This window comes from Panthera uncia, unplaced genomic scaffold (genome assembly GCF_023721935.1).
Source record: "Panthera uncia isolate 11264 unplaced genomic scaffold, Puncia_PCG_1.0 HiC_scaffold_729, whole genome shotgun sequence".
NCBI classification, from domain to species: Eukaryota; Metazoa; Chordata; class Mammalia; order Carnivora; family Felidae; genus Panthera; species Panthera uncia.
This window is the reverse complement of record NW_026059901.1, coordinates 1-21891: the sequence shown is the minus strand read 5'-3', so window position 1 is coordinate 21891 and position 21891 is coordinate 1. Positions and strand designations below refer to the sequence as shown.

The following is a 21891-nucleotide window of genomic DNA, read 5'->3' as shown; positions in this document are numbered from 1 at the left end:
TGGTCTGGGCGGGCAGGGCTCTGGTTCCGGGCCCTGGACTGTCATGGTTCCCAAGGGGTTCTGCTGCTTGGAGCCCACGAAGGTTAATTACTGGGGAGGAGGCGTGAGCAGCCCTTCTGGCTGGGGGGTCGGGGGGCAGAGTCTTTGGCTACCGGCAATCCCAGCATTTCTCCTGATGTTTCATACTGGGAGCCAGGTTACCCTGTGGATGGAAACTGACCACACGGCCCATGGGTGCCAGAGGGCTCCCAGGGGTCCTTCTGTTGCCCCCGTGGGGTCCAGGGCCTCTGGGGACAGGAAGAGCTTTTCTGAGCCCAGCTTTCTACAGCGACGCCTACACCCTTGCCGTGTGCAGCTTGGTAAGCGGACTGAGCCAGCACGGGCGGTGAGAGGCCAAGGCCCCTCTGTGCAGCCCTGGGCTGACACTAGGTCCTACCAGGGGCCTGGGGTCCACACGTGAGAGGGCCTCCTGGTCCTGCCCCAACCTGGCCAACGACAGGCAGCAGTGAGGGCTGGGTGGGAGGGGCCTGGGTTCTCAGGCACTGCCCCCCCCCCCCCCCCCCCCCGGCTACCCCTCCCCACATCGCTCACGAGGCCTGGGGCCTGGGCCCCCTCTACCACCGCTCGAGGACCACAGCAGAAACTGAACAGAAAAGAGGAGTCTGTATTTTGCTTATCAACTGGTCACTCCACTGCTCAGGAAAGCACACGTCCGCTTGGAGCCAGGCCTAGAGCAGGTCGTAGAAGTAATCCAGGCCCTGGCCCAGCTCCCACATGGACACTCCGACGCCCAGCTCCCTGGCCAGCTCCAGCCGCACCTGCACAGACTGCAGGCCCCGGGAAGCGTCAGCCCCACCTCTCACCCCCTGGCAGCCCCCCACCCCGGCCACCAGGGAGTAGCAGGTCAGGCCCCGAGCTGACCTCCGCTGCTCACCGAGGGTAAGGGTCACTGTGGGGGGAGGGGTGTGGTACCTGCGCCCCCACCCCCAGCACAAAGGCGGGCCCGTGAGTACCTTCAGAGTCGGGTAGAAGACGATGTGCCTCCCTCCGCGGCTTCTGCAAAAGGATGAGCCTTCTGCCTCTGCCCACCTCAGCTTCTCCCAACCCCACCCCACGTGGAAGTGAGGGGCCCTCCTCCCCGTCAGCAGAAGCCTCAGATCCTGCTGGAAACGCTGCCCCACGGGTCCGCTCCTTGGGCCGGATCAGCCCTCGGGGGCAGGGGTCGAGCGCAAGGCCCTGGGGCCCTTGGCCAGCCTGGGTGTGCACAGCCCTCACCTAGGGCCTCCTCCGGACACTCACTTCTTGTACTCGAAGAAGTGTTCTGCTGCCTGGCTGTCCCACACGATCCGGGGCCTGTGGTCCTTCAGCATCTGGATGTACCTGCAGGGAACCGGGCATAGGTGTGGGAGTCCTCGAGGCAGCCTGACACCGGGAGGGTCACGGTGGCTGAGGCTGTCACAGTCGGGCGAGGACCACACGTGTGCCCCGGACACACGTACAGGAACACAGGATGGGGCACGGGACACTGCCCCCCGTGAATGTGCACCAGGGGTGGGGGACGGTCAGAGATGCGACAGACGGCTCCGACCTCAGGAGCCTGTGAGCTCACTGCTCTGGGCTGTGCAGGTGGGAGAGAGACTGCACCAAGGGGCTGGGTGTCCTGACCAGGCCTCTTGCTGTGACATCTGCACCATGAGTGTCCAAGTGGACAGAGTGAGGGCACCTGCACTCAGGGTGTGGCCTCTGTAAGGTACACGGAGCAGACCAGGCACGCGACTGCCCTGAGCGCCACAGGAGGTGTGCGGGGCATTCAGGTCAAACCACAGGCCTCTGAGGAAGAGCGGGGCCTGGGGACAGTCCCCGGAGGTCCCCAGCCCAGCTCTCTGGGGCCAGCAGGCAGGGGCGGTGGCTTCCGTGCCCTTCCGGAGGCCAGGCTGCCCCAGCGTTGCCTTCCTTGCCGTGGACAGGGCTGCCTCACACCCACAGCAGTCCTTTCTGACCACCAGGAGCCAGGGGCTTGAGACTGCGTCCCCCGGCCGCCTAGATGCATGCAGAGGACAGGTGACTTCCCAAGGTGCCGTGGGGCCAGGAGGGCCGGGCCTCCCAGTAGCGGGTTCGTGAGTGCCCCCTGGCAGACAAGTGCCGGACAGGAGGGGACGGGTACCTGCTGGCAAGGGGGGCGCCCTGCAAGTCCAACCACCCAACATTAGCAGATTACCCTTAATTAAAACAAGGTTCTCGGTTCGCTCGCATTATTTGCAATTTTTGGTCTGAGGTCTCTGTGAGAATCCAGGACGTGCAGGGCAGAGCATGCAGGGCCAGACGGGAGGGTGTGTGTGGGGGGGTAAAGGACAGGGCATTTGACCCAGGCTGCCCCTGAGTCCCCAGGGTCCCAAGCCAGGGTAGTGGGCAGATGCTGCAGGATGGGCCCTGGCTGGGGGGTGGAGGGCACGGAGGCTGGGGTCGCTCCCCTCTAGGTGACATGATTGGGGGCACACAGGACCCCGTGCTCACCTTAGTGCAGCCCCAGGGACACAGGCCAGTGGGGAGCAAACCCTGGGGAGGGCACGGTTGGGCACAGACCAGAGCTGGGAGGGGAGGGTCTGAGAGGGAGAGGAGGCAAACGAGGAGGTGGGAGCCAGAGAGAGAAGCAAGAGGGGAAATACTTCAAAAGTGAGGGCGGCAGCATTTCCCCAAACTGACCCAAGTGAGCCCTCAGCCGCACACCGCACAGCTCTGGTTGCAAGAACCGCCCAGACCAGGCGAGCCCGCAGACAGAACGCAGACTGGGGTCGCTGGGGTGGGGGTGGGGGGTACTGCCAAGAGGGCCCAAGGGTGCTTTTTGGGGGAGGAAAGTGTGGAATTTGAGGTGCTGGCTGCACAATTTTGAGACAAACGCCCTGGCACCCCACCCTCTGAAATGGCGAGTTTATGGAGTGTGGAAACCACCCCCCCCCCCAAAAAAAAAGGTACCAGACCTAGCCTAAGGGTTCCAGGAACGTCAGGGAGAGAACATTCCTCACCAGGATGAGGACATTCCTGGGCCTTATGGGGGAGCGGGGGGGGGGGGGGGGGGGGACAGGGACACCCATGGAGACCAACCAGCAGTGGCTCAGAGAAAGGGTCCGACGGAAATGGCAATGAGGGTGCACGTGTGTGGGACCACCACAGAGGGAGGGGGGTGCCTCCCACCCCAAAGGAAACTGGCATGTGGCTTCTCACCTTCACTGGTGGGACCTGAGGTCTCCCTGCACTCAATGCAGGAGCCCTGCCCCACGAGACCAGAGGCACAGGACAGGCTGGACCGAGTCTAAGCCACCCACTCGTGCCGGACCTGCCCACACCCCAGCCTCAGGAGGGGTCCCTGCCAGCCCAGACCCGACCTCCCATTGGCAAGGGGGCCTGATAAACACGCAGAGGGGGACCCATGTGCCCAGTGGCCTCTCCTTGTTACTGTTCCCACTGCCCACTGCCACCAGAGTCCCCCGAGCTGCCCCCGCCCCCACTGCCCCAGCAGCTATGTCACTGGGGCTGGGCCCTTGCTGCGTCTTCTCAGGCTAGATGTGGACAGGGTAGGGTCTCCCTGACGCAGGCCCGTGCCATGAGCCGCTCCTCTGTGGGTGACACGAGGACCCTCACCTGCAGGGCCCACCCACAGGCAGCAGGGCTCCTCCCCAGCTGCCTTTCACGGGCTAGGCCTGGAGGAAAACCTCCAAAGTGAGACAGGCCCACAGCAGAAGACCCCTGGGGAGCCGAGCAGGGACAAAGGCAACTCTAAAGCCAAGCAGGGCACGCAAGGAGGCCAGGGCTGAGACACAAGACCAGGGTGCCTGGAGGCAGGACCTAGCAGAAGGAAAGGAAGACACAGACCAAGGCGCGAAGACAGAGAGAAGGCACAGAGCCACAGGAAGGCGGCCGTGAGAAGCCACCCAGGGAGGCCGCCGAAGGGAGACCGGGCACAGGACAGCGACACCCACGGAGCAGGCATCCCCACGAGGTTCCCCGACAGCTCCCTGCCCACGGGGCCTCACACAGACCTGCTGTCCTCAACTGGGGGGAGCTGGGTGCCCAGCACCGTCGTCTGGGGCTGGTAGGTCACAGGGACTGGCCTCGCTGGGAAGCATCCTTCCCCAAGCCCCTGGCACCCCGGCTCTCAAGGAGACTTCCAAGCATGACCCGCCCTTTCCGGACCCAGCTGGCTGTGCTCCAGCTGGCGATCCCCAGGCAGGGGCAGGAGATGGCCCAGCAGGGTGGGGATTGCTGGCCCTGAAGGTACATAACAGGGGCCCATGTGGATTGGTGCCGGGTATCTTGTGGGGCCATGCTGGGCCTGCAAGGAAGCAGGACAGCCTCTCAGGAGAGGGGCTTTGCAGGCACGGGGACCCGCAGACCAGCACCTAAACTCGTGCTACCTCCTGGGGCGTTTCACAGCTGCCCAAACTCCCTGCAGTTAGGGAGTGAGCAGGCCATACGGAGGAGCCTGGACACGGTCAGGAAAAGGCCCACGTGTGGCCCAGGGATGGCCAACAGAGACTAGTGAGTCGGGAGGGAGGGAAACTCAGGATGTGAAGCAACAGCCACTGCAGACTGGGGCCCCCTGAGGTCCCTTTGGCGGGCACAGAACACTAGCCTGGCTGGCAGAGGCCGGGAGACCACACGCCGGGCCTGAGGGGCTGGCCTCCTGCCCCACCACGGGGTCCTGGCTCTGTCTGAGGCCGAGCAGATGGTGAGGCGGCCGATCCCCCACTGCCCTGGAAGAGGCGGAGGACACCTGCCACAAAGGGCCAGGTCTCCGTGCCGGAGTGGCCAAGACAGGGAGGGCACATAATCCTGGAGCAGGCTGCAAGGGCTTCCGTCAGCGCCAAAGCTGGAGAGAGCCTGAGTGACCGTGGGGCTCACCGGCGGCCTACACCTGGCCCGATGTCACCTGCACGGGGAGCAGGGCCTGCCACAGCAGGTTCTGCAGGGGAGGGAAGGGGGGACTGGCCAGGGTGGCATCCTGGTGAACTGCATTTCTGGGGTGTTGCTCCTGAGCCCTCCCCTCCCCCCGCAAACAAAGGCATCAGTGTAGAGCCAGCTGAGCTCTTCCGTCTGGCTCGCTGGATCAGAGAGACGCGGCCCTGAGAGGGGCATGTGTGTCAGGCCTTCCTTCCCTGAAGGCCAGGAGGACTGCCCGGAAGAATCAGGCTGTGGCCAAAGGACCCCCACGGGGGCCCAAGGGGTGCTTCACTGTTGGCGTCCCTGTTGGTGTTGCAGGGGTCGGGGGCACTTGGGGGCAGGGGGGCCTCTGCCAGGTGTGGGGAGAAGGCTCACACCACATTGGGGCCAGCGTCCATCGCCCCATCTGGGTGTGTCCTCCGTTTGCACCAGGAGCTGCTGTCATTCTACGACATCCTTCCTGGACTGCAGCTCTCACCCTGGGACTGGCCTGTAGGGGAGGTGACCCCTCTCCAGGCTTGGCTCCCCTCTCCTGGAGGGGGTGCCCCTCCTGATCCCCCTCAGCCCTGCAAGTCCTCCACGGGGCCAGCTCCCTGTGACGTGAACCCCAGGGAAGGTGCTGCACCGGGAATCGTGCTCCGCTTGAGACCCCGCTTTGGCAAAGGTCTCCCATCGCTGAGTCTGGCCGCGTCGGGGGGCCTGTGGGGAGTGGCATCGTGAGGGCTGCGTGCCTGCCCCTCCCCCACCTTGTCTGGGGCCGAGGCTCCCTCCTTAGAACAGCAGCTCTCTCTGCCCTGGGGAGCCTGTGCCCTGAGACCCTTTGACCCGCAGCCTGAGGTGGCCCGGGGGATAAGGAGAGTCCCAGGAGCCACCATCGGGATGGCAGAGTCTCTTGCCGGGTCTCAGGGCACCAAGCCTGGCCCCATTCCACAGCTCGGCAGGAAGGGGCCTGGGGTGGAGAAGAACACAGCCGGGTCCGTGCAGGGGACCCTGGGGCAGCCCTCCACTATGGCCCTCCCCGGAAGCAGACTCGACCCCTCCTCTGCTCCAAGTCCCCAGGCGAGGCAGCGCCTGGTGCCCGGAGGCTGTGGCACTGACCCTCTCTGCTTGCCACAGGCCTCTCACTTCTGTGAGGCCCCTTAGCCCCTCTCTGTGGGGCAAACCCACCAGGTAGGGCCTGTGAGGTGTGTAAGCCGTGGCCCTGCTGAGCGGGAGCTGGGGGCTGGAGCTGCTGTCTGCTCGCGGGATCCTGGGAGGCGAGGCAGGGGAGGGGGGTGAGCACTCACACCCCTGGACCGCGTATGCGGGGTTAACAAGCCTGACACTCCACCTGCCATTGTGCTGCAGGGCCAAAGTTTAGTGAGTAAACAGTGACTCTCCACCCTTCAGGTGGGGACAGAGATGAACAGTGTCCCCCAGATTCCTATGTTGGGGTCCTGACCCCCAGCACCCCAGAATATGACTGTACATGAAGATGGAGACTTTACGTAGGTGACTGAGGTAATACGGGGTCATCGGGGTGGGCCCTGATCCCAGGTGACGGGGATCTTTAGGAGAAGTGGGGATCAGGACACAGACACGAGCAGAGGTTTGACCTCGTGAGGACACTGGGAGAGGACAGCCATCCACACCCAAGGAGAGAGGCCTCTGGAGGCCCCGGCCCGGCCCACGCCTGGACCTGGGGCTCCGGCCTCCAGGACTGGGGGACGGTGACCATCTGAGGTTCAAGCCCCACGTGTGGTGTGCGCACGGCAGCACAGGTGGCTGAGCGGCACCTCAAGGCTAAGTCCCCTGCCCCCCACAGGCCTGGGCCAGCGGAGCCGGAGGCTGGAGCAGAGGCGGGTGGGGGCGTGGGGGCCCTGCATGATGCCTCCCTCAGCAGCAGGGGGTTCATCCTCCTACCCCTGGCTGACCGGTCGGCAGCTCCCTGGAATCCTGGGGCCCGGTGCTGGGAGCCCGAGCTCTGGATGGGGCTCTGCCCACTGCCTCCTTGGGCCAGGCACCCGGTCAAGGCTGTGGGGAAGAGCGGAGACACCAGCAATGCTTCTGGAATTTTCTCAGCAATCCCATGTCAGAGAAGTGCATTAGGGGACCCGGCCAGAAGGACAGATAGACAGGAAACAGGGAGCTCTCAGGGAGGGGTGGCCGGGTGCCGAGAAGCCCACTCTGCTGCTGGGAGATGGGGCAACGCCCCGGCGATTGGCCAGGCACCACAGCAGCCCTCCTGGAGCCGGGGAGCTGCTCCTCGGCCTTCTCTCCCCAGCTCCTGCCATTCACGCCACATCCACGCCGCGTCCACGCCACTTCCCAAGGCCCTTCTCGGCAGAGAGGGGCAGATCCAGGTTTAGGGACACAGAATGTGGCCAATGCCAGGGGCCAGGACAGGGGTGGGCAGCACAGACCCCAGTACCAGCTGTGTACCCAGAGGACACGGTCCTGGCAGGGTGACCACTTCCGAGCATGGCCGATCTCGGGGCTCGTGGAAGGGCAGTGGAGGGACAGCTGAGGTGAGGGGGTGGCTTTGGGCCCTCATGGGCACTGTTCCTTGTCCTGGAGGCCCAGCCCACAGAGCAGGAGGGGCCTAGAGGAAACAGAAGCCCCCCCAGCCCGCTGGGCAAGTGACTGGGAGCAGCCCCTTCAAGCCCACGAGTGCAGTCAAGGGCCAACCAGGCAGCCCCCGTCCCTCCACCGAGGCACAGCGACAGGAGCAGCCACGGACGGCAGCCCACCCCCTGCCCCCCGCACCACCTTGGCTGACATGCCGTGTGCCTGATGGTGGCAGCCCAAATGGTGACCCACAGAGACCCCCCCTGCAAGGACAGCAGGCTGCAACAGGCGTGCACCCAGGTCACAGCGTCTGGACCCGCTCTCCGTGGCCGGCTCACACGGTTCCCAGGCACCCGAACAAAGATTGAGAAGATTCAGCGCCAAGGTGCCCAGTGCCCAACAAGGCAAAATTCACAATGTCTGGCGTCCCACCTAGGGGCCCCAGTCTGCAGAGCTCGGGCCAGTCGGGAGCCTGGGAAGGAGAGCCACCAGCTGAGCAGACCCAGGACGGGCCCGCCTCGGAGTGCGACTGTCACAGCCCAGCCCACACGTGCGAAGTGCAGGACACGCGCAAGAGAAAACCCAGTGCGAACTTCTGGATGTGACGGGGAAGCACAGGCTGCAACGCCACGGAAGGCGCGACAGAGACACCAGTCAGCGCCCCTGACAAGGCCGACAAACATCCCACAAAAAGGAAAACAAAACGAGCATCGGGGGCAGGAGACAAATCAAGTGACCTCACACATGCTTGAGGGCCCGAAAAAGAAGACAAAGGGACAGAAAAAAAAGTTTGAAGAAACCAGCCAAAAATTTTCCAAATTTCACGAAAAGTACAAATACACAGGTCCCAAAAGCTCAATGAAAACCAAGTACAAAACACATAAAACCCCAGGAAGGCGCATGCTAATCAAATCCCACCGGGCGTGGTGGGGGGGGGTGGTCTCACTGGACAGGACAGCCTAGAACCACACCCCTAGCATCAGTATCTTCCAGAAAACCAACGCAAAACAAAGCTGAAAAGAATTCGATACCAGCCAGGGCACCTGGGTGGCAGTCAGTTAAGCATCTGACTCTTAATTTCGGCTCAGGTTATGGGTTGGAGCCCTCCGTCGGGCTCTGTGCTGACACCGCGGGGCCTGCTTGGGACTCTTTCTCTACCCCTCCCCTGCTCACGCCCTCTCTTTCTCTCAAAATAAATGCAGTTAAAAAGAAAAACAAAAAACACCATGAAGAAAAACAACTTTGGTACCAACGGACTCGAAAGGCAAGAGACCTCGGGGGCTGTCGGGCAGGAGACGACGCCAAGTGCATGAGCGCCTCTCAGGCCAGGCCCACGTGCCCCTCGCTGTCGGGAGGTGGTCTGCGTGCCCACGGACGGGGGGTGATCTCAAGGCGGGGGTCCCAGCTGCGGTGCTGGGATGGGGCCCCCAAACCAACAGGCTCAGAGGCTCCGCCTACAGGCACCAGGCGTGTGGGGTCAGACTGCCCCAGGCCTTCTCCCTTGCTCTAAGCCACCACCTCCAGGAGACACACAGACCCACTGCAATGAGGGCCAGGGGCGCAGGACAGCACCGGAGGTCACCCACGTAGTGGGGAGCCCTGGGCTCACCTGGCTCCGACGACAGGCTCACGGGCATCCCTGGAGGCTGCATAGTCCATGCCGTAGAGGTTGAGCCCCAGGAGGATCTTGCTCCGCCACTTGGACTTGGGGTCCAGGACCTGGACGCAGGCTCGAACCCAAGACAATGGTGCGTTGGGACCGGGCCTGCAGGGGTGAGAGGGGAGCGGGATTCAGCAGCAGGCAGAGGTGTCAGGCAGGGGCAGGATGGGAAGGAGGGTAGCAGACAGCAGGCCTCCCACAGTGGCCTCCAGCTGGACCCGTGCCGGCATTTGCTACGCCCGGAGCCTCCACGGGGGACAGAAACGGCAGTGGGCAGCACCGTGACATGTCTGCACCCGAGGCTCCCTTCGAGGCAGTGACCCCCGCCCACGGGAGCAACTTCTTGGCGATAAGGCGGGTCCAGTGCCAGCGGCCACTGTGCTGGCACAGAGGGACAACCCAGGATGTTGGTCCCATGAGGGCTGCCCACTGCCCACTCACACAGGCCCCTAAAACATGAAGGCTGCCCAATGCAGGGGCAATTGTGGGCTTCGGGTCCTCTGTGACCCTGGAGCCAAGAGCTGACGGCGGCACGGCCCCAAGCACGCTGGCAGGAAGCCAGGCCTTGTCCCTCTGAGTGTCCAGCGTCCAGGCCCCAGAGGAGGCAAGCACCTCTGCGCCAAGCCATGGAGCTCACGGGGTCCCTTGGTGCCCACACTCACTGCTGCGCTGTGGGGTAGTCATAGGTCATAAGGCTGAAGCCATCCAGCACGGGGGCCAGCTGCTCGAACTCCTTGTGAGTGAACATGCCCAGCTGGTCAGTCCTGCAGAGAGAAGCATGGCTGCCACTGCCCACCTCTCACAGCCCAGCTGACACCTGAGTCCAACTGAGGACAGAGCCAGCTGCCTTGGGGGGGGGGGGGCGGGGAGAGAAGGGAGAGCTCCCAGACCATGATGCTGCCACCCTATACCCTGGGAGGGGGGCAGTCACTTTCCCTGCAAGGTGACTTGTCACTCAGTTATAGGACAGCGCCCACAGCGGTCAGGGCCACATTCCCAGAGCAGGGGTGGGCCGGGAAGGTCAGCAGGTCGAGCCCAATGTCGAAGGTCAAGCAAAGGCTCATTTCTCTCTCTGTCCCCGCCCTCCCTGCCACGCATCCAAGGGTGCCACGAGATCAGCCCAGCTCCGGGACAGCCCCATTCCCACCGGTGGGCGTGGGTGCCCCAGGTAAGCCGAGAGCCCAGGTGGTCCATCGTCTAGCCCACGGCTGTGCCCGCAGCAATGCTGGAGACTGCAGCATCCCCAGGAGGGCTCTCCACCTGAGACAGGACCCCCCCCTTCTCAGCCTGCACCCCCAAAACCCTGGTCAAGCGTGTCTGCAGGGACCTCAGTGATGGTCATCCCTTCCACAGGACCCTGTCTCAAGGCCGCCCCACTCCAGCCCAGAGCAAAGCTTCTCCAGCTGCCTTTGGGGGGAGCAGCTAGGACGCCGGGCCCAGGCCCCCCAGAGACACGGGGCACCTGCAGGACCTGAAGAGAAGCAGAGCCAGCGGACGATGGCCTCACAGTCCCGACTCTGATGAGCACCAGACACAAAGGGGCACCCTGGGATGCACCTGGAGGCAAATACTTTGCTGGGCAACAACAGCCATGCTCCCCAATGGCCACACTTGGGACAGGCCTCCGAAGTGGACCAGAAGATGCCAGGCCCCAGCAAAAAGAAGACAGGCCACGGGCAGCCATGTGAATATATCGTGTACCCTTCGGGCCTTGGCCCGGAGCACCACAAGAACAGTGGGCGCATCAGCTTTAGGAAAACGCTTCCCATTTCGAAGGCTCACCTGTCTCGAGGTAGGACATTCACTTAAGGACCCATGGACACCTAGGTCCTGCCATTTCTGGATTCAGTGGTTCAGGAGGGAAAGCAGGGCTGTGGGCTGCTGTAGCATGGTCCAGCAGGGGGTGCACCCCTTAGGCCCGTGTCGCAGTTGCTGCAGTACCCAAGGGGCTTCTGGGGGGCCTGGCACCTTCCCTGCTCCACTGGGAGAGGGGACCCACCCAGGTGTGCAGGGAAGGCCAGCTTGCGGCAGGACCCAGGCGGGCATGAGGCCCAGAGAAATGAGCTGGGAGAAGGCCCCACCAAACCTGCTTTCGTGCCCGCCACTGCTTGGAGCAGACACTCCTGACAGCCACGGGGGACAGGGAGCTACGGGTTTTCAATACTCCGCCCCGAGAAGTGCACAGTTTAGGGAGGACTGCCGAGGTCTAGGGCAGACAGGACTCCTTGAGCCTCTCCTCCTTTGCTAATTCCAGTGGCCGCCCTGTTAGGGGTGGTTTCTAGAAGCTTCATGGAGTCCATCCCACAGTCTGCCCTCCCCTGTGCCCACCATACCCTTCCTGGGTTATCTAGCTCTTCTGGGCTGGTCCTCCATATGGTCGCCTGCCACAAGCTGGACTCCCACACCCTCCTGGGAAGGCCGTGGTCTGCAGACGCTTGTTCCCAAATCACTCTCTTCCCAGCGCGGGCATTCCTCCTTTCTGGAAGGCTGGGCAGCCACACAGGCCCCTTCAGGCTGAGACCCCACAGCTGCCAGCAACGAGGCAGGAGGGCACTGCAGATGAGGGGTGGGCCCAGCAAACCTCGTGCGGCCCTGGCCTCCCTCTCCGGGCTGCCAGATGGCGGACATGCAGTGCGCCTCTAGACGGTTTCTCCTGGACACTGACATCGCTGGTCCGGATGGGGGGTGGCCCACTGTCCCACCTGGGGGTCTATCTTCTGCTCAAGCTTCTTCCTGGCAGCTCCCTTCTGTGTGCCTCTAGGGTCCCTCCCGCAGGACTCCCAACCCTCTGTCCCTCATTCCCTCCCGCTTCACCCCCATGTGGTGGACACCTCCCTCCTTCATCACCCTGACTGGCTGCCATGTCGGGGGCTGAGCCCCATTGCTGCAGTCACCCCCACCTCTCATGGGGCCAACTGGTCTCTTCTCCAGAAAGGGTCCTGCCCTATCTCCCCAGTTCTCAAACCCCCCACGGCCCTGCGCAAGTAGCTTGACCCTCCACCTCCCTCCCCTGCTGGTATCTTCCCCCAGACACCACGAATCAGCCACCTACCAGCGGTCAACCTCAAGTCCTCCCCCTGACCAGCCCTCCCCAGGCTGACCCTCCCTGGGGTCGGTGCAGGCTCTGTGAATGGCCACTGGCTCCTGCCACCAGCCACGCTGCCCAGCCCCTGAACACCAGCCACAGAGCTGCCCCCATAGTAGCCCTGATGGGGCACCTAACTGGTGACGTGTGGAAGGCGGGGTCACCGTCCACATTCTTGCTGTGGGAGCACGCACGCCTGCCCCCCCACGGGCCCGGTCACCCAGCCCCTGCCTGCCTCTCGCCTACTCAGCCCTGTGGCTCCTCCTCCTCCACCCGGAGCTGGTGTCTCCACCTGCACGTGAGGCTGACGAAAAGTTCCAGAGTACCAGGTCTGCTGGAGGCAAGGCTGTGACCTTGAGGGCAGGGCTCAAGGTCAACGTGGCTACCTGAGCCAACAGTCCCAGACATGGCCCACAGCAGGAGAAAGGCACCGCAGACTCCCTCCGGGAGCTGCTGTTCTGTGGGCTGCAGCCAGTCCTCTGCCGAGAATGCCAAGAGGCACTGAGCTTGTCCGTTAGGGCGGCCATCTGCGAGCGTGTGGGTAAACGCCAACAAGACGGATGAGCTCCTGTGGGGCACCGCCAGCCGGAGCCTCGGGGGGAAAAGGCTGGGCTGGTTCACAGCTGGGACAGCACAGCCCGTGAGCCCATCAGCGCCTAGAGCCCCCCACCCTCAGTGCTGACCACACTGGCCACGGTCCCTCCCTCTGGACAGCCCCCCTCAGCCGCCACTGTCCTCTCACGGTGGCTGCAGGATGAGGGGCCGGTCACGTACTTTCTGCCTAGGTGCCAGGAGCCCAGGTAAGGTAAGAGTAAGATGCCTGGGCACAGAGGGCACCAGCGGGAAAGCCAGGCCCAGGGGTGGCCCCTCAGGGTACTCCAGCCCCTTTACCTTCCCACAGTCCAGCACACCCTCTGAGACCCTGCCCCACACATGCGCCAGACACTGCCAGGCTCTGGGGAGGGGTGGGGGGGTAGGGGCGCTGCAGGACTGGGTAGCACCTGCTCTTAGCCTAAGATGCCCCCAGCCTCTAGGAGCTTACCTTCGCCGACAGCACCTCCTGCACCCATCCCACAGATGGCTCCTGAGCCCAGAGGACAACAGGGTCTCCATCCGGCCAAGTACCTCCCACCCCCAAACCACCCACAGAAACTGGGAGACCCAGGAAATGGGCACCAAGCACCTACAGCCATGCCCACAGGCCCTAGAGTCTGCCACTCGGTCTTCCCAGGGCACGAGCTCCTCTTCCAGCCCCAGGTCCAGCTCCAACCTCAGAGTCCCAAGAGCCCATCCCGGGGCCGCCCCATGACACACGTGCATCCCCCACATATTCACAAACATGCACACACACTCTGCGTGTGGGAGGAAGGACAGACAGGTGGGGCTCTGGCTGGGCTCCCTCCTGGGCTGAGCACTACCCTCCCTGCTCCGTGAGGGAGATGCCGGCCTGTGGGACCCTCCCCACCCACAGTGGGGCCTGGGGACACAGGTGTGAACCCCACTCCCACTGCAGCCCACCCTGATGGACCAAGGACCCCGAAAGTGTCGGGGGGAAATTCAGATGGCAGGCTGACGCCCAGGAAATGCAAAGGGCGCGGGGTACCACAGCCCTAAACCACGTGCCCAGGCCTCGGGTGGCATGCGCTGGCTGCCAGGGGGCATGAAGGCCAGGCAGGCCTGCCCCCAGGGAACATCTGTCTCAGTTGCTGGAGCGACCCGCAGACTCCGGACGAGCGTCAACTGGCACTTCTATGAGCCCGTCAGCCTGTGAACCACGGCGGGACGTCACAGGCCCCAGAGGCCCACCCGTGCTGCTCCCGCTCAACAGCTGGGTGGGCCAGCTGCTTCCTTCCAGGGCAGCAGGTGGGAGCCCAGTGGGTACCTGTGGGCTGAAGGGCTGGGCTGGCAAAGGCCAGACAGAGGCCCCTGTTGGTCCCGCCTGGGCCTTTGTGGTCTCCTCCCCAACAAGGCCCTGCCATTTGACTCTGGGTCTGCCCTCAGTCCTCACCATAGATCTGGAGCCTCTCTGGTGCCCAGCACTGGGTAATACCCTGGGCAGACGGGCCATGGTCCCAACAACTAGGGCCTGGGCGGCTCCGCCTCCCTGTTCCCTAGGTTCCAGAAGGGTTGCCCTATTGGGCTGGGAAGGGGGAACAGTCAGGCTTTGGGAAGGTGCTGTGACCACAGCCCTGACCTCCCGAGGGCACAGCAGGTGTGGACTCGTCCTAAAGCTCTACACTGTGGCAAGACCACACCTGATGATGGGAGTATCTATAAGATGCAGCCCCTCAAATTCAGGAACTTCCAGCACCTTCCAACATTTGGGGAAAGGGTAGTGCGTGCCCAGGGGGTTGACCTGGGTCCCCGGCCACAGCGAACATGGCACTTACCCAGGAGTGACGGCCGGTGGGATGACCAGGATGGCCAGCAGCCGGGCCTGGTGCAGGGCTTCAGCCAGGTGGGTGAGCATGTGGATGAGGCCCCTGCAAAGAACCAGGAGATCAAGAACAGGAAGTCAAGGGGTTTGACCCAGACCCGCTACAGGGCAGGAGCCCCGTCATGGGCACCTTCTGCCCTGGAGGTATGGGCTCCAGAGGCCCTGTGCACTTCACACACTCGAGCACCAGGGCAGCCCAGCAGGCCCCGTGGGGGTCACCTTCCACCCGAAGCGGGCTGATCCCTGGCCTTCCCTGCCCGGGATCACCCTGAGAATGACATGGGGAACAAAGGGCTGTCTGGGCAGCACCCCATCACATCTCCCAGACACACCGTCTGGCCAGGGGGTGACCTGCTGGTGGCTGGGTCAGCCCAGGCCTTCAAACACTCAGGACCAGAACAGTGAGGGAAGCGCCACCAACCAGGTCTTGTGCTGAGGGGGGAGCCCAGCCCCCTCACGTGGCCACCCTCAGCCTGGAAGACACAGCCGTCTGTCCCAGGCAGGGATGCGCCTCCAGTCCTGGGACACACAGGAGGAGCACCTGTGGGTAGGTGTCATGTGGCACTCTCCACTTGTGTCTGGACGTGTCTCAGCAGGGAGTGGGCCACCAGATGGGGGACAGGGAGGGAGGCAGTGCCATGGGCTCCTCTGGCCCCTGGAGTCACAGCAGGGATGCCCAGTGGAACGGAGACGAGCACAGCTCCAAGCATCACCTGGAAGCGTCTGTCAGGCACCCCAGTCCCCCTCATGCCACCGACAGGTTCTAGGGTGGCCCCATGCTCTGGGCGTTCACTCTGGCCTGGCCCTGCCAACACTGTGAGAGCACAGCGAGCCCTCCCCCCAGAGGGTCCGGGGCACTCGCACTTTCACCGGCCCCCCGTGTGGCCAGGGCATGGCGCCCAGTGCCCGCCTCCAGGCCCCACCAGCATGGCCCCGGTGGTCTTGACGGGAATGGGTGGTCACTGACCGCCAGACCGGGCTCAGTGGGAGTGATCCCTGCTACCATGGTGACTCTCCCAGAAGGAGGCAACTTGGGCTGTGGTCAGGCTCATCCCCGGGGAGCACATGCTTCCATCAGCTCTGCCAACAGCTGTCACATTGAAGCACAATCACTGTCACTTGCTCTCCTGGCTTTCTGGATGGCCCCGGGGCTGCGTCTTTGCGGGACGGAAAGGGTGGTCTCGTGCCTCTGGGGCAGCACCCACCAACTGGGAACCTACGGTCACCCCTGTGCCGGGGAACAGGCCTGCCACACCCTGGGTATGAATGGAGGGGACCTGGCCACTCACGAGGTCTGGGCATCATCCCTGCCTGCTCTACTGGCTCAGGTCACTTGCTCCTCCCCACAGGACTTCTGTGGGACACGGGTGTCACGGAGCTGCTCTGCCACTGTCCCCATCATACACAGGCCATGTGCCCCAGAGCATCTGCCACAATGGCCTTTCCAGGCTGACCTTTGCAGAAGGAAACAGTGCCCTTGGACGCCTAGTCAGAAGCCCCAATGAGGGTGACAGGTGGGGACAGCCTCGTGAAATGTTCCCATCATGCCTCGCCACAGCCAGGCCCATTCCATCCTGGGAGACGGCTCCCAGGTAGCAACGTGCCCACAGCCATCTGCCAGACTGGCTCCTCTCTGCCCTACTCCACCTGGCCCCCTGCCTGCCCCTGCCAACCGCCCCCTCATCACATGCCTGCTACATCCTGGCTGTGGCTCAGGTAAACCCCCGCCCCGTGCTGCGAGCCCAGGCAGAATGCAGCTGTCTTGTGAGAAGCTGAATCAGAAGGTGATGGAAGGTCACCTTGGTAGGGCCTCTGCCCTGCAAAGATCACAACAGATCCTTGGGAGGAGAGGTGTATGTTGGGGGGGGGGGGGCATCTGCCAACAGCCAGAGCCCCTGATACGCTGGCCCTGTGCCAGCTCCTGATAAACACAGCAAGGCACTCGACTCAGCTCTTGTCTCCATGCATCGTCCTGCACAAACTGGGCCTCAGGGCCCTTCCAGGGCTAGGGGCTTGCACCCAAGTCGGGTGGGAGTCACAGCTGCCCGGACAGGCCCGCCGCTGCAAAGCTGGGCAGGGAGCCCCAGACACAGGCCAGAGCCAACAACACGCCCTCCCTCTGCACGTGGAGACCAGAGACCGGCTTGGGGACACCATCTCTAGTGGGCAGAGAAGGGACTGCGGCCGCAGGACAGGAGGGGGGACGCCTTGCAGGGAGCCCTAGCCCAGTGTTCGCTGCTGGGGAAGCAAGGGCGGGGGGGCTCAGGCTTTGAGCTGGAACTCCTTCAGGCGGGGAAGTGGGGGGAGGCCGCTTTCGGAACTGCCGGTGGCCGGATGCCAGCCTCTGTCGCCCCCAGCACCACGTAGGCCTCCCCACCGCTCTGCCCCCACATCCCCGACAGAGGCAGGCAGTGGCTGCCGCAGGAGACACTGCACCACTCCCGGGTCACTCGGGTGCCCCTGTGAGGCGCGCAGGCAGTGTCTGTGGGCCTGGGCGGCCGGCTTTCCTCCCAGATGACTCCGCCGCCCGGCCGACCGCTTCTCCTTGTCCCCAGGAAGGCTTTGCGGTGCTCAGCAGAGGCGTGTGGGCTGGTGTCCAAGCCTGACACTGGTGTCACCGCCCAGGCCCCCATCTTCCCATAGGGTACTCTTGGGTGACGTCGATCACGTGGCCTTTACCACCCACACAGGCGTCCAGGCCCTCAGAGCAGCACGGTCAGAGCCAGATGCTGGCCCCTGGCTGTTCTTGAGGTGCTGTCCCCGTCCCCCTACGATGGCCCTCCCTCAGTCCTCCCTCCAGGACACTCGGGGGCCAGGAGAGCACAGAGCCCACTCACGTGTGCTTTTGGCTCAGCAGCTGGCTCCAGACCTCCACCACGAAGCCGTCAAAGTGCTGGCTCTGAAAAGGCACAGGGCAGGTGAATGCGGGTCCGATGACGCTGGTGGGGACGGGTGGGAAGGCAACGCGGAGCCAGCCACCAGTACTCATGCAGTGAGGTCACGGCAGGCCCAGAAGCCCCCCTTAGAAGGAGGCAATGTGGGGGTCCCCATAGGAGCCAGGAGCAGAGGGGCCAGGTGCTCACGCGTCTTGTCCCCTCACAGGCCTCCTCCCCAACCCCAACCCTGGGGACCTGAAGAACCAGCAGGGCGGGCGCCCTCCCAGGAGGGCAGCTGGCCGTCACCCGAGGGAAGCCTTCCTGGCCCAGGCGAAGACCAGGGCAGCAGGCCTCACCCCAGGGGACGTCTGTGGTCAAGGCGAAGACCAGGGCAGCCGGCCTCACCTTGGCCACCTGGACGATGGTCTTGCCCAGCTCCTCTACCTCGTCCTCGCTGTCCAAGACACTCCCAAAGTCCTCGTGAGTCCAGTCCTCGAATAGGAGTCGGGGCACTTGGGGGACAGACCCGCACACAGATGGTGACCCTTCTGTGCTTGGCCCTGCCCCCAGGGCAACCCTTGGCCATCAGAGCAGAGTGAGCACACAGCTAGGCACCCACAAGGCCTGGTGGTGGGGGGGGGGGGCGGTAGGCGGTACTGACCTCTTCCCCCTCACACCCCACGTCTCCGAGTGCCCGGACCCCCAGCTCCTTCAGCAAGTCGCTGCCTGGCTCTTGCTGTACCGTCTCCCCACCGGAACCTCCCCCACCCCTGCCACGGCTCCTCCTCCTCGGCCATCACCTGCTCCTTTGCTCCAATCCCCACACCCTGCTAGCCCCATCTGCACTCTGGGAACACCCTGGCCAGCTGCATGCTCCAGGACAGGTGGGGCTGATGTCATTCTGTCTAGTCCTGCCAGGGACACACACGGTGTGTAGCTGAAGGGCCGGGAGCCCCGCCAACCCAGGCCCACCAGACTTACCTACACGTAAGCCCTTGGCCTGTTTCCTGACTGCCCGCATCCACCCTGCGGGACGGGGAGAGGACAGTCGGTGCAGGGACACAGCCCCTTGCCCGCACGAAGACCCAGCCCACCCCCAAGGAAGAAAACGCCGGGCCCCATGCGACGGGGGTGCAGAAAGGCAGAACCAGGAGGGAATCTGCAGGTCCAGCCCCCTCCTCCTCCCACTCCTGCCCCCCCCTTCCCCCTCTCCTCCCTACGTAGAGCAGTCAGGACGGGTCAGACCCCTGGGCCACTAGGGGGGACATCGTGGCATCGGCCCCATCTGGGGAAAAGTGGCCTCCAAGGGGGCTGGGACTGTTTCTCGGAGCTGAGGGGTGCCCGAGGGCCCAGTCCCAGTGCTACCCAGTGTGTCCTTGGGTACTGCCCTCCCAGCATCGAAGAGCGGCTTCGGGGCTCAGATCTCCACAAGTAGCTAACGCACCCTCTCTCCAAACCCGAGAGGGGGACAGTTAAGGGAAGGGAACTTGGGTGCATGCTCACGGAAGTGGCTGCCGTGGCTGTCGAGACAGCCCAGACTGTCCCAGACACCTCCTCCCTGGACCGGTGTACAAACTGCCGAGGGGAGCAAGGTTCTGGCTGATGCCAGACAGTCGTGACGCTGACACACACACTCAGCTCCACACGCACTTCCAGACACGCACAATCACATCCTCGTGCCCACACACACGGACGGGCACTCACACCCTTGTGGGCCCTCAGGACGAGCACAGATGGGCAGCAACGTGAGAACCTTGGTCCACGTCGTGAAGGCCTGTGACTTCGAACATCTCCCGACCGCGCCGCTTAAGCTGCAGCCACACGGGTGAGATCTGCGTGAATTTGCCCCCGAAGACCTTTGCAACATCATAGCCGTGGCTGTTCCACTGGCAGAAAATGGAGAACAGGTGAACAGGCTTGCGGCTGGGGACAGAGGGCCCTTGAGACACCTCTGCAATGGGACACCACGGAACCGCCTGTGCTGTGCAGGACAAGTCCCAGAAAACCCTCGGCATGACTCTCACTTCTTCGGGAGGCCTCTCTCCCGCTGCACCTGCACGGCGGTAGCCCAGGGAGGTGAGGACAAAGACCCCAGTGGCCGCCTTGCCCTCGGGACCTCCCCATCCACCCCGGGGCCTGGCTTACTGGAGTGACGTAGCCCAGGACGTCCCCAGCAAAGTGCCTCTCCCGGGCCTTAGATGAGCAGTAGCTACGATGCTCCAGAACCACATCCTCAGCCCTAAGGTCCGTCACCACCAGACCCCGGTCTTGGACCGGCTTCTCTGAAAACTGGGTCTGAAACAAAAGCGACAGGAGAAGGTGGTCAGGGTCTGTCGTCAGGCAGGACATGGGGCCCTGAGCAGCAGCAACGGTCTTCTCCCGAGCCAGGCACCACGTCCTGGGGTCAACATGGTGCCGCTGACCAGAGCCCACCGGACAGGCCCACCCTTGGAGGCTCACTCTCCCATCCCAGAAAAATGGCGCAAAGGCACAGTGCATCTCATGTCCGATCCGTTCGACCGCCGTGAACATCACAGAACTGTGCAAGGCAAGACGAGAGAGTGCAGGCACAGGAAAAAGCAGAGGACGGGTGAGGGCTGAAATTTGGGCCGGTGGGGGAGGTGGGCAAACCCTCAGCCCCAGCACCAGAAGCCGCTCGCTCCCTCCCAGGCCATCCGGCCAGAGCCCCTGGCAGTGCTGGCCAGCTGCCAAGAAGGCCAAGGCCCCAGCATCCTGGCTCACAGACCGCCGCATCACAGAGGCCTTGGCGCATGGCTCCCGTGGGCAGGAAGAAGGCACGGAGGGCCAGCCCCTAACCACGCTTACCTTCTCCAGCAGTGTCTTCGAGGCGGCCTTCTTGGCATCTGACTTTGACAGAGTAGTATGAACAGAGCTGCAGGCCAGAGCAAGCCAGAGTGTGCTGAGGAGAGCCCTCATGGTGGCAGTGTCACAGTGCAGCCCAATCTCGGGGCCCAGGGGGCTGCAGAGAGAGCAGACCACATGACCACCAGCAGTGGGGTGTCCCCTCTGTCAAATGGAGCATCCGACGGGGCCTGGGTCCTCGTGGCACTGGGCCAGGCACTGGCCTCAGGGCAGAGCCCTACCCTGGGGCAGCCCCAGTGGCCTACCCAGCTTCCAGCACTGCTGCGCCCCTTGTTCCTCCCAGGTGCCCCAGAAAGGGGCCTCCCCACTGCTAGTCAGCCTTCCCCATCGCCTCAGCCATCTAGGAAAATGGTGACTGCCCTGTGACTGCCCTCCACCAACCCAAAGAAATTGGGCTACTGGAAGGTTTAAGCGTAAAATAAGAACCACAGAAAGGACTAGAAGAAAATATGTAACTCGGGGCGGAGAAGGCTTTTCCAAGTGTATCCGCAATGATGGAGGTTAGGAAAGAAAATGCCAACAGAATTCATTATGTCAAAATGTGACACTTTCAGAGCACCCGGGTGGCTCAGTCAGTTGGGCGTCTGATTCTTGATCTCAGTTCAGGTCATGATCTCACAGTCAGTTTGTGAGTTCAAGCCCTGCATCAGGCCCTGTGCCGACAGTGTGGAGCCTGCTTGGAATTCTGTCTCTCCTTCTCTCTGCCCCTTCCTCCACTTGCACTCTCTTTTTTCAAAATAAATCGATGAATTTTAAGGAAAAAAAAAAGTGACACTTTCATTTAGGGAACAAAAAAGAAATTTAAAGCAATAAACCAGAAAAAAAAATTAGAATATACTTCACTACACATTTCTACCCATTATCTACCCGTAACAAACAAAGAGCTCTTATAAGTCAACGACACTCCAATAAACACCCCATTATAAAAGGAAAACGAAGAGATACATTCATATGTCCTAAGGCACAAAAACCCCTAACTCTATAATACGCAGGTACCTCATACATACATCCTATCGTAAAGACACCCTGTAAAAAGGAATACCCTGGAATAGAAATACTCTAATACAGATGTCCTGTAATAAAAATCCCATAATATAGAAGTACCCCATATTATACATATCCCAAAATACAAAAATACCCTGTACTACAGAGATGCCTTATAATAGACAAGACACCCCGCAACACCCAGAGATTCCCTGTAGTAAGTACACTAAATACTCTGTAATACGCAGAGGTGCCCTGTAATACAGAGATACCCTGACAGATCCAGAGGTGCCCTGTAATATATGGAGATACTCTGTAATACCCAGAGATATTTTGTAATACCCAGTGGTGCCCTGTAATACCCAGAAATACCTTGTAATTCTCAGAGGTGCCCTGTAATACCCAGAGATGTCTTGTAATACCCAGAGGTGCCCTGTAATACAGAGATACCCTGACAGATCCAGAGGTGCCCTGTAATATA

General features: G+C 62.6%; 1 protein-coding gene across 3 annotated transcripts; it reads right to left on the bottom strand.

The window, feature by feature from the left end:
* Positions 1-644: 644 nt before the first annotated feature.
* LOC125918384 (chitinase domain-containing protein 1) lies at positions 645-20551 on the bottom strand. Of its 3 annotated transcripts, none has more exons than XM_049624385.1 (12): positions 20370-20546; positions 19689-19838; positions 19297-19429; positions 18525-18569; positions 17949-18055; positions 17505-17566; positions 14621-14713; positions 9808-9909; positions 9095-9250; positions 1300-1380; positions 1014-1056; positions 645-827 (listed from the first exon to the last, which is right to left on the bottom strand). In XM_049624385.1, the coding sequence occupies exons 1-12, from the start codon at positions 20478-20480 to the stop codon at positions 729-731; spliced, it is 1182 nt and encodes a 393-aa protein (XP_049480342.1). In that variant the 5' UTR covers positions 20481-20546; the 3' UTR covers positions 645-728. The 3 variants fall into 3 exon arrangements, 2 of the variants coding, with proteins under 2 accessions (XP_049480342.1, XP_049480344.1); XM_049624387.1 differs by having other exon boundaries at positions 19248-19429; positions 20370-20460; XR_007456431.1 differs by having other exon boundaries at positions 706-827; positions 1276-1380; positions 20370-20551.
* Between the last annotated feature and the right edge of the window lie 1340 nt (positions 20552-21891).